Source organism: Setaria viridis, chromosome 1 (assembly GCF_005286985.2).
Source record: "Setaria viridis chromosome 1, Setaria_viridis_v4.0, whole genome shotgun sequence".
NCBI lineage: Eukaryota > Viridiplantae > Streptophyta > Magnoliopsida > Poales > Poaceae > Setaria > Setaria viridis.
The window spans coordinates 16,960,898-16,977,771 of NC_048263.2; the positions used below are offsets into that span (position 1 = coordinate 16,960,898).

At 41.1% G+C, this 16,874-nt stretch overlaps 2 protein-coding genes across 2 annotated transcripts; one reads left to right on the plus strand and one right to left on the minus strand.

The window, feature by feature from the left end:
• Positions 1-896: 896 nt before the first annotated feature.
• On the plus strand, positions 897-6,777 carry LOC117848676 (transcription factor bHLH121). The gene is made up of 5 exons (XM_034730177.2): positions 897-1,101; positions 1,592-1,713; positions 5,312-5,439; positions 5,517-6,032; positions 6,239-6,777. Exons 1-5 carry the CDS (start codon positions 1,037-1,039, stop codon positions 6,374-6,376), a joined length of 969 nt encoding a protein of 322 aa, XP_034586068.1. The 5' UTR covers positions 897-1,036; the 3' UTR covers positions 6,377-6,777.
• Positions 6,778-7,797: 1,020 nt separating this feature from the next.
• On the minus strand, positions 7,798-14,308 carry LOC117848668 (uncharacterized). The gene is made up of 5 exons (XM_034730165.2): positions 14,035-14,308; positions 13,040-13,357; positions 11,638-11,839; positions 8,861-9,089; positions 7,798-8,305 (listed from the first exon to the last, which is right to left on the minus strand). The coding sequence occupies exons 1-5, from the start codon at positions 14,137-14,139 to the stop codon at positions 8,044-8,046; spliced, it is 1,116 nt and encodes a 371-aa protein (XP_034586056.1). The 5' UTR covers positions 14,140-14,308; the 3' UTR covers positions 7,798-8,043.
• Between the last annotated feature and the right edge of the window lie 2,566 nt (positions 14,309-16,874).

A 16,874-nucleotide genomic window follows, 5' to 3' on the forward strand; every position in this document is an offset into this window, starting at 1 on the left:
AACCAACCAATCACGTCAAGAGTCAAGAGGGAAATGGAGAAGAAAATCAAAAGAGAAATCATTCGATCACCTGCTTTTTATTGCAAATTTTCTTGCAGCGCCGTCGTGCTGCTGCTGCTGCTTTCCCGATGCCCGCGTCGTCGTCCGCTCCGAGCCGCAGCTGCGAGCTGGTCTGCTCTGCACAGCCGCTGTCATCCTGCACCGGCGCTTTCTTCTCCTCTCCTGAGCCAGATCCACCGCATGAGGCCGGCGCCGTTGGCATGGCTCCTAGCTCCACGATGGCTCGGCTGGCCGCCGGTATGGCGAGGAAGGTCGGCCTCTCCTCACCGCCCATGATGACCACCACGTGCTCCTGGAACCCTGCCGCCGGCCTGGCCACACCGGCCGCCGAGCTTTTCTCCCCGTCGGCGTCGCCGGCCTGGCCGCGCCGGCCGCGAAACCCTTCTCCCCGTCGGCGCCGGCCAACCTGGCCTCGTCGGACTCGTCGTCGGGCATCGCGCGGTGGGAGAGGTCCCGCGCGGAGGACGACAAGCGGGACACCTCCCGCGCCGACTACCGCAGCGCCGCCGCGAGTCAGGGCCATCACGCCTTGGATTCGTTCCGGAGCGTTGGAGGTGGGGATTGCTTCTGGGTCTCGAAGTGAAGGAGTGAAACCAAACCGCTCCAGGTTTGGTTCCGAACTAGGCCAATCGAACAACAGTTTTTATTGAGGCTTGACTTCATTCCAGGTCGGACCAAACCACCTGGAATGGACCTCGTTCCGAGCCATCCCGACCGAAACGAACGAGGCCTCAAGCCAGATTGAGCAAACTGGACCGGAACGAGAGAAACAGAGATGCTTCAAGGGTGCATCTGCAACTAGCCGAATAGAAAATGCTGGGTGATAACCCAACCGCGTGTGGGGCACGAGCCCTCCTCTCTGCAGCTGGCCCAACCTGCCTGCCTCCGCGACCTTCCTGCGCGTACGCCACGGGAAGCGAGGCGACCACGCGCCCCCTGCCCTGCCCGTCTCCACACTCCTGTCTCGTCCCACACCATGGATCCGCGCGGCCACCAGCCGCCGGAGGACGGCTTCTTCCACCCGCGTGACGCCGACATGAGGTAGTCCTGCCCACACACCACTTCAGCTGATTTGCTTTGCTTTTTAATCTTTTTTGTAGGGTTAGGAGCCAGTTCGGTGGGAATTGTTGGGATAAGCTATCCAATTCTTACTCAAATCTGGGGAATTTTGGGGGACGTAGAGTTAGATGGATTCTCTAGTGCTAGTGTTTTACTGTGGCGACGTCAATTGAGCAGCTGATAGTTGAATTCGGTGAACTTACGTGCGTTTGACAATTTTTTACAGGACAGATTCGTTTTATCCCAAGATAATTCTTCCATAGCAATGGCATCCTAAGAAATAACGTGCGGGGTCTATAAAGATAGTTAAGGAAAAAACTGCCTACAGCTTATGATCGAGTAAAGCAAAACACTATGAATATGCACTTAAATCAAGTGTGATCAACAGTAGATTTTGCACAAAATATTCTACGGTCATACATGCGTCTGATCTGAATTTGCTAATAACTAGTGTTCCCTCTTTTATCCACAGTCAAAGGACAGAGTGCAAAGCCCAAGGTCCGTCTTCCGCACGCAAGGTACAAAAGGCTGATCGTGAGAAGATGCGAAGAGATAAATTAAATGAGCAGTTCCAGGAATTGGGAAACACACTTGGTATGATGCAGTTTTCTGTCTCGAGCATGAAAATAGGGTAATTTTCATCCAAATCATCGTTTCAGTGCACCTTTCACCTATACCATTAGGTTAAGTCAATGATATGAGGGTTGTTGTCATACATATCAACAGAGTTGGTGGTATAGATGAAATATTCAACTCAAATGGTGGTATGGATGAAACTAAATCATAGTTGCTCCATGTAGGCTATCCATGAATTTTAATGGGTATGTTTGCTTCTATGAGTTATGAAGAGACACATTTATAAATGCTAAATCAGCAAGAGTGTATACCTAAACAGAACAAACTAGGACATGTTCACCCTTGTATTACCAATAAGTACTCCATTATTTTTTTCCCCCGAAATGAACCGGCAGGAGAGCTGCCTCTTACATTAAAAAGAAGGAGAGCGTGGACAGGCAAAATACACAGCTATGTGCAGCCGCAGCAAGAGGATCAGAGTGGACAGGCCACAACAGCGAATTCAGAACAAGAAAAAAGTACTACATTGTTTATATTTCAAATGTAGCATTCCTATGAAACAGCATGTTGTGCACCAAGCTTGAGCAAGAATAGATAAAGTTACCATAGTTAAAGCCTGACACTAGAAATAGACAAATAGTACATGGTACAGGGAAAACCCTCGTTAAGTCTTATGGGGCCCTAGTGATGTTGGAAGTTCATTTATGTGCTTCCACTTCATGGTTTGACCTGATCTACTCCCTTTGTGGAGTGAATAGTATGCGGTATTTCAGCGTACAGAGCGCCAGGATGTGCTGTTTGATGAGGACAAGTACTGGATGGGTTGGACTTGTAAAACATTTTAGCTTTGACCATGAAATTTGTCCATCAGTGATTTTAGCAAATATCGGTGTTCTGGTCATGACTTGCTTATTAGTTTATCATAATGGGCAAGGCCCTACAAGAAGTAGCAGCACAACGTCTCTAGTTTGTTAGCTTGTTAGCCTATTCTTATGTCTAGTTAGTTAGTAAACCAAACTTATTTTTAGGTTTTTAGTCGTCTAGGCCTTCTGTGACCAATCTCTATTCAAGGGAGGTGGCTTGGCCACCTGGCTGCTGCCGTTCACATAATAATCACTAAAAAATGAAATATAGTCTCTCCTCTCAAGTTATTACTCACATCCATGGTCAACTCTGCCATTTTCCAGGTGGCGTGTACCTAGACCATAGTAAAGTCATTTGATAAATGTTTGCAAACTATATTGCATATGGATACTAGAGACAAAGTTATAATTGTTCCTCTTCTTGATCGCATAAAGGGCAAGCAGGGGTGTGTGCCATCAGTTATGTACTTCTAGCCATACAAAGAAGCGACTGCATCTTGGTGCCCAAGATTTGCATATGAGTTTCCATGGCTTGAACTGTACCAACCCCAAGAAGAAGGCTCAATAAGCTGACCTAATCCTCCATTGGTGCTCATCCTGTATTTCCAGCTGCAGCTCAATATCTGGCCATTAAGTCCCATAAATCCGGATACTCTCTTATGGCAAGAACACATAGTGCGCCTCTACTGTACCAAATTTGTACTGGCTGCGACTGTAGCAAATGGGGCCCTATGCCTTCAACCCACATTGATCTTCCGTGGCTCTATTGTAGATGTTGACTCTCGTAGTCTTGTATGAATGAAAATTTCTTGATTATATTAGCTACGTGATACTGAGGATCCAGGAGAAGAAATTAAGTTCAGTTGTAGTCAACTTGTAGGGGATAGGCAACCTTGAAACTGTTGGAGTGAGTAGAACATGATTGAAACTGAACTGCCAATAATGCTATACCATGGAGTACATATACCATTTCACTTATCAGACCTGATGCTTGAACAAAAGAAGGGTCATCAAGAACAGGTACCTGCATGGTGTTAGTTACTGCGATATATGCATAACTGCATAAACAGTGGGATAACTTCTTTGTGTGTCTCTATGTTTGGTGGCCTCCTACTTGTCCTGCTTGACATATGACTTTTGACATAGTTTTTTTTAGGATTTTTTGTTTCGCTGTCTTACAACGTGAAGATCTAGAACTTTGCATGCTTGGCTAGGTGCTTACGACACAATCTGTATCGTATTGTGCTACCAAATAAGACTCAGTTCTTCCATAGATAGTTTTTTGTATTGGTACCTTACTATTATGACAAAAGGCCTTTTTTTGACTAAACCATTTTCTTCTAATTTCATTCCTGCTAGTTTTCTACAAAAGAGCAACATTGTTTGAAGTTTAAACTACCACATGCTGATAGAAACTGCCCTCTGTATGTTCTTGCTTTAAATGAATATGACCACTCAATCAATGTGATAGTATTTAATACCCTGTCCGTTGGCCATATTTGTGTGTTAGCATTGGAAAGTGTACGTTGACATTATTCTTTTAATGAACTGCTCGGATGCAACTTGTATGTTAATCCATGCATTGATCTTATGCAGTTATGAACAGAGCAGTGAGCAACAGGGCAAAAAGTAACCTTACCTTCCACCGTTACTACATTTTCGAAATGGCCAGTCTCTTGACTTCTAGTCAGTGGTGACCTGTTTAGCAGCAATTTAGGACATTTGGAACTAAATCCTTGCTTCTGTTGTCTTTTCTTCTCTCATCCAGTTACTTCTGTCTTTCATTTGAAAAAAGAATTTATTGAAGGAACAAGTCCAATCCTCAACCTTGAACTGCGCCCCTTGTCCAAGGAACAACCCTGAGCTATGAAACTGTATAGACGTTAAACCCTGTGACTCAATCTTGTTGGATTCTGATGCCAAGTAAAGTGGTTTTAATGTGTGGATGTTGATGTAGAAAATACCAAGCCAAACATTAGAAGGATAAAAAAAATGTAATGCGGAATAGGAAGAGGAAGAAGGTAGGGAGGGGACTGACATTTAGGTCTCTACATCTTTGATTTTTATTTCCTGATATCTGAGATTATGTGGTTGGTGATGTGGCATCCACATTGTTCAAAACAGCTTTTGAATAGGTCAAGTGCGTCAAGTATCCTGGGGTATTGTTAGTTCAAGATTTCAATTCGAACACTTTTAAAGGTCAAGGCTGCCAGAGCACTTGATTTTTCATGTATAGTCAGTAGCAGTGGTGGAGCTTGGAGGAGAATTTAGAAATGGCCATACATAATTTAGGGAGTCCAGAGGTGGCCATTTGATGAAGGTTTGTTAGCAAAATGCATCTAGATACTGTAGTATCAACGGAAATTACACAAATGCAGGGGGGCCATGGCCCACCCTGGCCCCAATAAAGCTCCGCCCCTGGTCAGTAGTTGTCCACATGCAGACTTGTGGCACGGTAGCACCTGCAATTGAGAAAGGTTAATCTGTGCCATCTAGTCTGGAACCTTATTTTGAAGTCATGCGAATGAAAATGTGTAGCTGGTTCTAAAATTAAGGAAATAAGTTATTTTGGACTCCATGATGTGAATCCTTGCTATTTGTGGATATAATTTTGATAGTTTGTGCATATGCAAGATGATCATTTGAAATTTGTATATGCTGGTCTTACTAGCTGAATCTATTTGTATAAAATGCTAGAGTTGCCACTGTAATTTCATCGTCATCTCATGTCAGCTACGTGTTCAAATATCCAGATCCAGACCGTCCCAGGAATGATAAGGCAACTATCCTTGGTGACACAATCCAGATGCTGAAAGATTTGACTTCTCATGTGAACAAGCTGAAAGCTGAATACACGTCACTTTCTGAAGAAGCACGCGAGGTAAATATTAGTACAAAGAAGCAGGTCAGCCACAGAAAACTTCTGGCATCTGATACACATTTTACTGGTACTTGTAGTTGACACAAGAAAAGAACGAGCTTAGAGATGAGAAAGCTTCACTGAAATCTGAGGTTGATAACTTGACTAACCAGTATCAGCAACGAATGCGGGTGCTGTACCCATGGGCTGGAATGGAACCTTCCGTTGTCATTGGGCCACCTCCAGCATATCCCTACCCAGTCCCAGTTCCCATACCCTCTGGTGCTGTACCCATGCATCCGCAGCTGCAGGCGTACCCCTTTTTCCGAAGTCAAACTTCTGGAACAATCCCCAATGCATGCACTCCTTACATGGCATACACTCAACCCTGTCATCCTCCCACTGATCAGCCATCTAACCAACCTAATAGCCCAGTTGCCAATTCAAGTAGTCATCGGTCTAACTCTCCTGCGCGAGACTGTAGAAGCAAATCATCTACATTGCAGCAAGCAAGCTGTGGAGTGAGAACCAGTGACGTTGGTGATGTTGCAACTGATCTTGAACTGAAAACTCCTGGTTCTTCAGGTCCCTCACATTCAGAGATCGCTAACAAGGTAAGGATAGTTTTCAGTTTCATATAAATATTCACCATATGAATATGATGTAGTAGATGTTTTATGTTCTTGATTTGCTGAAATCTATAGAATCTTTTTTTTGTGGGTACTACAAAATATATCTAGGAAACACATTTTCACAGTGCAAAATTTGATTAAATAGCAAAAGTGAGCAAAACTTTAATGGTTGTTTGTCATCTTCACAGGATTCCTCTTCTGACTTGAAAACAAAGAAGCAATGCATAAAGCAGATTAATTGTAGCAGTATCACAGAAGGCACCAGTTCAAGCAGATGCTCTTCCAGTGGCCCCCCAGATGTCTCTAATAGTGTTGGAGATGGATAAGTTGCTGACATTATTGGCAGTACAAAACGTAGATAAGTATAGGTTGAGAAAAGATCTCTTCTAACCTCCTATTAGTCAGCTGTCATCATATATATGTGATGTAATTTGCTGTTGTCGCTAGCTCATCTACATAGAAATGCCCAATTCCTAATGTCAGGACTGGACAGACTATTGATCAATTGGAATTGTAGTTCCAGTTAGGAGCGCTATCCTCATGTTTGTTAGTGGACAAAGCTTGCTGGAAGAAAAAAAAATAAAGAGAACAAAAGCATAGACAACAGCCTTTTATGGTGATTCAAAATGATGTCCAAGATTTGGTTTGCCAGACATGCATTGCCCGGCTTTGTTTCAGATAAATATTTATCGACATATTTAAGGAGAGTAATTTGAACTTTTTCCAATTCTATCCCATGTTATATCAATTCATTTGGTTCTCATTGCCATAGTGTAAATTTGGACGAATTTAGCAGTTTTACATTTTCTTTTCTTTAACTAAATGGCATAGAGAACAAAATCACACCTCCCTCACGTGTAGCTCTGAATTTGGAATCACGTTACCTTCAGCTAAAGGAAAGGCCAGCTTAGAGCCATTTGCAATGCCCATCATAATTGGTCTTATGATAATACTAAATGATAATGCAGTTTTGCTGAATAATCATAGTGTCTACAACCTTCTAGATTCTTAATTCTACTTGACCATTGCTCCACCTCATAAACAGATGTAAAAGATTATTGGCTGGTTAACATCGATAAATTTGGTTTACAGGTTTATAGGTCCTTTCAAATAAAACCAAACCGTTAAAATACCTTGTCAAATAGGAATTGCATCATTTTTTGTCAAATTTTATAAATAATAGAAATTTACAGAGCATTTACTTGATTTCAATTTTTTTTCCATTTAATGAACCCAAGAAAAAAAATCAATTCCCGAAACTAACTTTACCAACTACCACCAGACTGTCTCACCCACCAAACTGCTGTGGTGCTTGCCAATGTATTGTTGTTCTCTCGTTTGGTTCATTGGGTGAACCTGGATGATGGATGATACATCCAGCTTTCGCATCCATGTCTTTTACGGTACATCTGTGCCTGGGAGAGCACAAACGATGTCTTAGTTTTCGGAGCCTTTATATTGTTTCCCTTTTCTTTGGCACACAGCGCACTCCGCTTGATTGGTTGGCCACTCATGATCATATTTTTTTTAGATGCACTCAAGTTCAATTGGAGCAGGTAAGAATGTCAATTCCTGACAAAATTCCACCTTTGGTATGGCCTTCCACAGAAGCAGGCAATATAGCCATATAGGAATTCTTTGGAGCACGGCAACTTATGATTCCACGGTGTACATTCTAAAGGACCACCGTCCCAAATCAGTAGTTCTTGCAGCCGACCCGTGATTTTCACCGCAAATGCAAACCATCTTACCAAGAATCATTAAGCTCAAAGCATGAACGCAGGTGCATCCATATGAAAATTTGGTCATGCTCTACTAGAAAACATTCTATGAGAACCTTGGAATACAGCCATTGCTGGCAATATATGAATGGAACATGGTCAAAACATGAGCACTTTGATTTTTTGTTGTCAGTAACCTATCTATATAATTCTGCAGATGAACAGCAACGAAGAGTACTAAAAAAGGACTACATGATAAAGTTGAAGTCGTTTTAAGCTTTGCTTGATCTTGTTCTCGTATCATCAGCATACTCGCTATCTTGGATTTCATCTGAGTCAGCCTGGGTATCTGGGTTTGCTTCTGTAGCCTTGCCTTCTGCAGATGAAGGGGCATGACTAGTCCCAGCCGTGCTGGTGTAGTTGCTGGCTTCCGTCATATTTGCCCCAGTATGCTTTTCAATCATTCCAGAAATCGCCAACTTTGGAGACCACTCCAGAACATCATCAATTATGTTAGAAACCTTCTTTTGGTACCTACAGGGCAAAAAAGAAACAATAAAAGGTTAGTAAAGCGATTCAGAACATGAAATTGAACTTCACTGCATTGACACGGCAGTTTAAATTCCCTGACCAATACACTAAAAATCATTGACGATGCTCACGAAAGATGTCCTACCATCTAAAATTATATGACAGATCCATGAATTAGATTGTATGCTGTAGCAAGATATCAGTACATTGAAAAGCAACATTTTGAATTGGACATACTGCTTTCCAATTTGCCTATATAATTGGAAGTGCAGTTCTATTTCATGGGCTGTAAGTTATTAAACTTAGCCGAATGAACATTTCCAAGAAGATAGAGCAATCAGCCAACAAAAATTATGCTGCCTATAAGACTATTAATAAGGGTGGACACTGTGAACAAATGCAAGATGGTTGCTCAGGAAAAAAAAAACTAGAACTCCAAATGTGTTGAAAACAATGATGAAGTAAGATTTCTCCTATGGCAGGTGTACCTGCTCCTAACTTAATGTGGCTCTTAGGTCAGAACATGAAATAAGAAAATCTTTGCAGATAAGAAATTACCTGGCTCTAGCTGCTTCATCTGGAGCATGGTGCCTAAGGAGCAGTATCACCAATACAGCAACAAGAGCATAGAAAAGTCTTGATGTCCACTTTGGCCGCTCCCCTTCATCCTTTTCAGGCCAAAAACGAACTAGTTCTCTAAACGTCGTCTCCTCTGCATTTATATTGGGGAAGAACCACACACGCTTCCCAAGAAGAACCCATAGGATGCCGAAGATAGCAGCTCTTACTGCAATCCCATGGAAATAGAAGACATGGATTGTTAGGGACAAAACAAAATGCTAAGCGATAAGAAGGGCAATGAGCTCATCAGAACAAAAAATAGCTGTTTGGAACAAATATAGTATGTGGTGCAGATTGGCCACATGACATACAACCCCACCATCAGCAATACAGCAAAAACAAGCACAAAGAGCAAGAATATAAAAAGTCAACTGGTAAGACTATAATATTACTGGCAATCCATCGCTCATTGCTTTGTACTAGGACATAAAAAAATCAACATATACACAAAGACAGCAAATGTGAAGAATTTCAAGCTTGTCTATTGATTTACGTAAAGTAATAATTCCTTTTAAAAATAAAACACCTAAACCAGATTTTTACCCCCCAAAAATGGATACCTCATTCTAGGTCAGTCAGCATAGATTTAAACAATGGACAGAGTTATCTCGCGACGCATCGAGGGAAAAGGGGATCGCGCAACCCCTGCACCCCCAGCCTCCACCCACAGCCAGTGGCTCCAGCCACCTCGCCGCACCGCTCGCCGACCACCACTGCCCCTCGACCCCACCCTCCCCTAACAACTCCGTCCGCCACGCCCCCGCTGCCAACCTCACCCACCTGCAGCTCCGGCGGCTCCGGCGACCTCACCCCCAGCACCCCTTCTTCTCCGGCAGCAGCGGCGCGATGACGATGAGTCGCGAGATAGCTCAGGAGTGCGACCCGTTGTTCGATAGACTTTTCCTTAAACAATGGTAAATCCTCAAAACCAATATTTAATGGGAAATGAATTGAAACTGGAAGCATAAACCGTTTTAGAACATCAACATACTATTTCATTACGAGATTCTCTTGGGAAATAGTTTCTTGCAGGAAAAATATACTTTTATCATAGGCTTCCTAAAAACTATGGCATATCATAGGAAAGTCACAAAGTAGTAATTTTCTACCCCTGGCTTCCGAACAGTCATCCAAACCAAAACATAAATTGTACTGAGTTCCAAGCAACATTTCACAGCTACCAATCATAGTAGCAAATACAAACTCTCAGCCACAAGAAGAGAATAGATCACCAGTCAGTTACCACTGGTCAACCTAGTTTATCAGGTGGATCCAGGAAAAAACCCATCTGGTAAAAAAAAATGAAGTTTGGATGCATTTGAATTGGAAAACAGATGAAAATTTGTTGTGATGAAACAAGTGAATAGCTACTCAAGTTGCTCAAGTTGTTTAGCTCATGGCTTCCGCACGTATCAAGTCTTGAGTTTAAAACCACCCCAGTTTTTATTTACATTTAGCAATTGGTGCACTTGAGGTTTGGGTCCGACCCTAAAGTGTGGTGCAAATAGCACTTTAATGATAACCAAACTCACAACATCTGGCACATGGTAGAACCTATCCACTAAGCTTGCTGTGCGACTTATAGTTAAAGTATGAATGTTTGTAACTTTATTGTACCATGCCCATGAATTTGAATATAAAATCTTTTTTCAAAGTTTCTTTTCCAGTACTTTTTCTTTGAGAAATCTGAGAAAAATTCCGAACTTTTCCAATAATCGGAGTTACCAGTGAGAGTGAACCCTGGCTACAACCACAAGTACTCGGATTTAGTCCAAACACAACTGTGCTGCTACAAGGAAAGGGAAGTTATTGTAGCAATCCATTTAATGAAAGAACAGCAAGACATTCCTACTACTACTACTGGCGACTTAGTGTAGCTATTTATGGTTCTAGAATACTCCCTTCGATATAAAATGTAAGGCCTTTTAGGATTCATGTTGGTCAAACTTCTATATAGCCTTGACCAACAGGAAATCAAGAGTCAGATTGATTGATAAGGTAAGGTTGATGTCAGACTCACCATGAAAGCTCACATAATGTGTAATCATCTTTTACTGAGATAGCTCGTTTTCACAGAAATTACTAGTCAAAGCATCACTTGTAGATCGTAAAAATGTCTTAAGAGACTTATATTTTGGATCACAGGGAGCATACAAATGCAGCAGCATTTTCTCACAGCACTTAGGTAGGTCTACTCTATATTTTATAGCGCTAACTTTTACATTCTTAAAAGCATGATGAAATATGATATACTCTGAAACACAGTGAGACAACTGATAAAGCAGTAACCTGAATTTTTGGAACTAGTAAGTAATGGATTTTTTTCATAGGTAACATGTTAAGGTTTAATCCATAACTAGAAATATATCCAACTGCAAGAGCATCAATATATACTGTAAACTTCCACTGAGGAAGTCAAGGCCAACTTTTGATATCTACTTTCTATAAACAACAGGCAAGCAACATAATCAAAGATGTATAATGACTAGGATGTGATGTCGGACCCTCGGATCTGACGTGGGCATACATAACACAGGCAAAAACAATTCATGAATTACTCAGAGGTTAATTGACCAAAGTGTTATGGGGTGTTGGAAGTGTGCACACATAACACATGCAAACAACTGTCATTAACTAACCATAGATGTGTTGTAAACAACTGTCAATCATTAAACAACAGTTGTGAACCAGAGAAGGAGGGAGAGAGATCTTACGCAAAAGAATGGAGACGATGAAAAGTAGCGCTCCAGCACATGAGTAAAGTACAACAATCTTGCATTGGTATGGGTAAACTGGAAATAAGCAGACTGCCAGTGCAAAAAGAGGCCAAACAAATGAAAGAATTGTCTGCCACAAGGTCCGCCTTTTGAGAAACATCCAAGCAAAGAAACCATCATTTTCAGTAAACACTTGTTCCTGTAAGTACAAATCAAACCCACTTACGTAAGAACAACCCCAAGAAAGAAATAACACTAACAAATTCTGTAGTGAATTGTTATGCATAATCAAATTTACCAAACAGAATTTTAGGAATAGAGACATTTTGTAAATAAAATACCTCCTTTTAATGAAGAGCTATCAAAAATATCAGAAAATATTGTGAGATTTAGAACATATGAATTCAGTAAAATATTGAATACATATCGGAGCTCTAATAGTGTTTTAGTTTGACATCACTCCATTAACAAAAAATAAAATAAAATGGAGAAAGATACATGATCAAACCTAATTAACTAACTCCAAACGGATCTCCATTCATTTCGATATGAGGAGGATAACAGAATAGATAAAATTAATTAGAACTGAAATTGATACAAGAAATAGATAATGTAATTATCAGAATTGATGGGTCTTACTACATCAAAATTGAGATTTTTCAATTAGTCATCTTATATTGAAAAATCCCAATGACTTTGACTCATTATAAGTACTTCTTACTGTCAAGTAGTAGTAACTACAGCTATTAAGAAACTACAAGAACTATGGAAAACAGATGATAAAGTCTGTTTCCTGCACCTTTTTTATAGTCTCATATTACCACATTTGAAGGTAACAGCAGCAAACAGATATATCATGATTAATAGAGCAGAACATAACCATAACTTCATAAGAAAACCTTTACTTGACATCAAGAGAGGAATGCAAATGATGTAACTTTCAAGTAGAATTACTGATAGAGGTTAGGTAAACTTCCAGGGCAGTATGTTAACGGTATATCACTCACCCCTTCGCTGTGGGTTGCTTATGTGATGCCTAATCGCCTATCAATAACCTTAAACTATTATGCTAGGGTGCCTTGAAAGTGTGCCTTTACATAAAAGGGTGGCGTTCCCTGCAAAAGCATTCTTGTATGCGGTTTGAAAACATCTATCGCTTCAAATAAAAGGCGTTTAGTTGCACCACATTTGAAGTATCTAAAATCTACCTTCTAGTATTACTAATGGAGTTTGATTACGATGATTAGCTTAGAGATGATGCAGTGTAATGTAAATGCTGCATTAAGAGACTTCAAGAACAAAGAATGGGTGGAATCACAGTATTAAACAGTTATCTTAACCAACAGAATCAGAAGATATATATCTGTTGCATTTTATATAAATAGCATACAACACTTACATTATGTATCTCCAAATGAGCAGGCCATGATGACAGCTTTTTCTTGCCAGGCCTGACAGTTTTCATAACTCGGTCACATCTTATCACAAGGTCCTTGGTCAGCAAAGTGTTAACAATGTCCTCCACTTCTAAATCTTTGTCCGGCCCTAAAATTTCCCTGACTTCTGGATGATTCTTGATGAAGGTAGTGAAATCTTTTCCACGAAAATACTCCACTCGAGTTTCTTGCATGATTGCCCATCTTGATTCCAGTTGTTTGTTATCCCTAACCTTCTCGGCAAACAATTGATAAACGTCTTTCTTTGGAGCAGATTTCTCCTACAGGATAAAACAGCATTAGTGCATCAGCTTTAGAGAAAAGAAAATCCAAAATGAGTATGTTTCTAAATTTTCAGCATTGCATACAATGTGAAGCAAGGAGACCTAATCTCAAGCAGTTTCATTTGTCCTCATGTTGAAGAAGAGAAATTAATTTCAAGGCTATGGGCAAGGAAAATACTAAATGATGATACACCCAAATTGAGGGCCAAGACTTAGGCTGCCTCAAAAATCTGCAAGTTAGAATCAACAAGCTAGTACCATTTCGAAATTTTCGCCCCAAGAGTAACCATGGCACACCAGCTTTTTGTCTGCTAATCTCAAAGTAAACACGAAAAAAAAAACCCTTTAACCGACTACTGCAGAAACCAAATCTTCTAACAATCATTTCATCCACAGGACCCAACTAGACATACCACGACCTTCTCCAGATCTACCAAAACCTTGTACAAGAAAAAAAAATTGACCAGTATCCAACAACCATAAGAAAACCCTCTGAAATTCCGCAAAACCGCATCGCATGATTTGAGCCCTCGGGAGAAAACAAAAGATGAATCTAACGACCGCGCCCCCCGAGAACACATCAAAATGCACGGCACGACTGCATCTAAACCAAATCTAAAAGCCTCGAGGATGGCAAGGCGACGAGCTAACCAGAGCGGAGGGATCGAGCTGACCTGAGGCGCGGCGCGGGAGGAGCGGGAGACGGGGCCGCCGGCCTTCTTCCCCTTGTCCTTGTCCGCCGACTTGGCCGCCGTGGCCTTGGCTCCCTTCCCAGCCATCTCGTCGGAGGGAGGCGGAACCTTACCCCGACGGAGAGCGCCGGATCGGAGCGCGAACCGGGCGGATCTCACAGCCGATTCGACGAAAATTCTGGGGGATTGGGGACTTGGGCTCCCGGCTCCCAACCCTGCTCACGTGAAATGAAGGTTTCTGAAGGGAAGCAAGAAACTCTTTTCCGTTTTATGAGGGTTTTGTGGAGAAAGGCCAAAAAGGATTTGCTGACTACCTATTGTGATTTACAATGAGATTCTAAAATTCTATTGACATAATTTTCATGTTACAATTATAAATATATTGCTTCTGTTTTCCATATTTTACTTTCAAAATCTTGCGCGTTTCAGTTCGTAAATAAATACAATAATTTTTTAGAGAAAAATCTAGACTAGGAGTCCACTTAGTTATATCTCCTAAGACGGAGCACGACTCAACTTACTCTAGCAACAACAAGCACACCCACAATGTGTTATGCACCTTAGCCACCGACTTTTTTATTTTTTAGCCCTTTTTGCGAAAGATTCTCACAAATAGGCTCCTGGCGGAACTAATTCCAAAAATGGACTCTTAGCTTGGCGTTATCCATGCTGGCACCAAGCTACAACGTCTCGGCGCCAGCCATCCTGACGCCAAGGTCTATACGCAGCTACTGACGCGGATGCCGACGTGGCGAGAGCTTGGCGCCAGCCATGATGGCGCCAAGCTTGGCGCCGTAGATCTTGGCGCCGAGCTATCTACCCCGTACCCCTTCGCGTTTCGAACAAAACAAGTATAATTATTCCGAGGAGTGTGCAACAAACTAAGCTCTGGTTCAACTGGTTAGGAGGTGGGCTTCTTATCCTTGAGACCTGAGTTCAGAGCTATCTACCCCGTACCCCTTCGCGTTTCGAACTAAACAAGTATAATTATTCCGAGGAGTGTGCAACAAACTAAGCTCTGGTTCAACTGGTTAGGAGGTGGGCTTCTTATCCTTGAGACCTGAGTTCAGGTCTATGGCGCACGGGGTAGATAGCTCGGCGCCAAGATCTATGGCGTCAAGCTTGGCGCCAAGATCCATGGCGCGCCATCATGGCTGGCGCCAAGCCCCCACCACGTCGGCATCCGCGTTAGCAGCTGCGCATAGACCTTGGCGCCAGGATGGCTGGCGCCGAGACGTTGTAGCTTAGCGCCAGCGTGGATGGCGCCAAGCTAAGTGTCCATTTTTGGAATTGGTTCCACCAGGAGCCTATTTGTGAGAATCTTTCACAAAAAGGGTTAAAAAATAAAAAAGTTGGACCTTAGCCATTGTGGAGCTGGACATAAGATGCATGGAACAAAAATGCACCTTGCGGCAACAAATCTTTTACAAAGTTACTGCTCAGTACAGGATCTGGTGGACATGGATGAATGAGAGTTCACGGGTGGTTCTGGCACTTAATTTTTTTTTACCAAATGGGATCCTCCTATTTTGCGTTGCATACCCTTTACTTCTGTGGAAATGACCATAGTTACAGCCACCTGTAAAGGCCCCACCAGTAATGCCATCTGAGACAGAAACATTGAGCTTGCCCTAAGTCAAATGGATTTTATAAAAAAAATATCAAGGGATGATTCTAACCTTTATATATAATAGAAATAATTAGTTGACGAAGAGACTAACACAAATTGCTTAAAACAATATGCAATAATATAACACATTGATTCAAAGCTCCACTTGTAATCATCTTCTTAAGATCCAAGCTTCATGATTATTGTAAATTTTTTGCAATATTATAGTAAACTAACGAGCAAACAATAAAAAAAGTAATTAGCAAATTATTGAGGGTCCAAAATGAGAGCCGCTTAGCAATGAATAAGGTTTCAACAATATAAAGGTTTACTATAAAATGGGTCTCGTTTCGGAGTAGTATTTAGGATTTGTGGTGCTCGAAATAGAAGAGTTGGTTATGGAACCATTAGGCATATATGAATTTTATTCAACTCGAAATAGGGTTTGGAATGTTAACCTAACTTATAGTATTTTTAGGAATTTTCTAGATTTTTTCTAAAATAAAACATGTAAAAGATAATTTTCAGGTACATGAGATAAGTTTTTATGAATAAAATTAGATATTTTGGATAGGGATTGTTTGTTATGGAATTTAGGTGAAAAAGGTTTTAATCAGTTTATGGAATTTTATAGTATTTTTAGTTATTTAGGACTTTTGTTAAAGGGAAAAGTTCGAAAATAAAAATCGATGTGCAGTCTCTCTCGAGGACATATAAGTTTCAACTAAGTTTGTAGTGAAGTACTTCGATTAGGACACACGTACTTTACACAAAAGCCACCATGACCCTGACCTCCATGCCACCACCACGTATTATTGCATTTCACCTGGAAATATTCTGAAGTATCATAATTTTCTTGGGGAAGCACTTGGTTTGGCAAAGAATATTGATAAACAAATGAAATTATGCTAAATAAGTATAAGCTGGACCTTTAGTGGGTAAGAATGAATAGTGGATAATTGTGAGACACAAGGTATCCCTCCAAGATAAATAATCCAACTTATAACTTTGGTCAAGTAAAAGGATAGTGGAACTAGCTTCTTGCTAGCACATGAAACACTAACTCTCGCTACAAGAAATCTTCCGATCTATAATGAAACTTTTATGACAAATGTCAAAACTTCACAAATTTATGATGTTTTTGGCTGAAAACATCATTAAATTTTATGATGATATAAGGACTAGGGTCCCACATGTTAGTATAAGCTGATAA

Excerpts from the sequence above, each read along its gene's own strand:
- LOC117848676 (XM_034730177.2), top strand. The coding sequence starts at position 1,037 with ATGGATCCGCGCGGCCACCAGCCGCCGGAGGACGGCTTCTTCCACCCG. Across the intron at positions 1,714-5,311 it reads GGAATTGGGAAACACACTTG|ATCCAGACCGTCCCAGGAAT; the intron begins GTATGATGCAGT and ends TCAAATATCCAG. Across the intron at positions 5,440-5,516 it reads TTTCTGAAGAAGCACGCGAG|TTGACACAAGAAAAGAACGA; the intron begins GTAAATATTAGT and ends TGGTACTTGTAG.
- LOC117848668 (XM_034730165.2), bottom strand. The coding sequence starts at position 14,139 with ATGGCTGGGAAGGGAGCCAAGGCCACGGCGGCCAAGTCGGCGGACAAG. Across the intron at positions 11,840-13,039 it reads CTCATTTGGAGATACATAAT|GAACAAGTGTTTACTGAAAA; the intron begins GTAAGTGTTGTA and ends TTGTACTTACAG. Across the intron at positions 8,306-8,860 it reads GATGAAGCAGCTAGAGCCAG|GTACCAAAAGAAGGTTTCTA; the intron begins GTAATTTCTTAT and ends TTTGCCCTGTAG.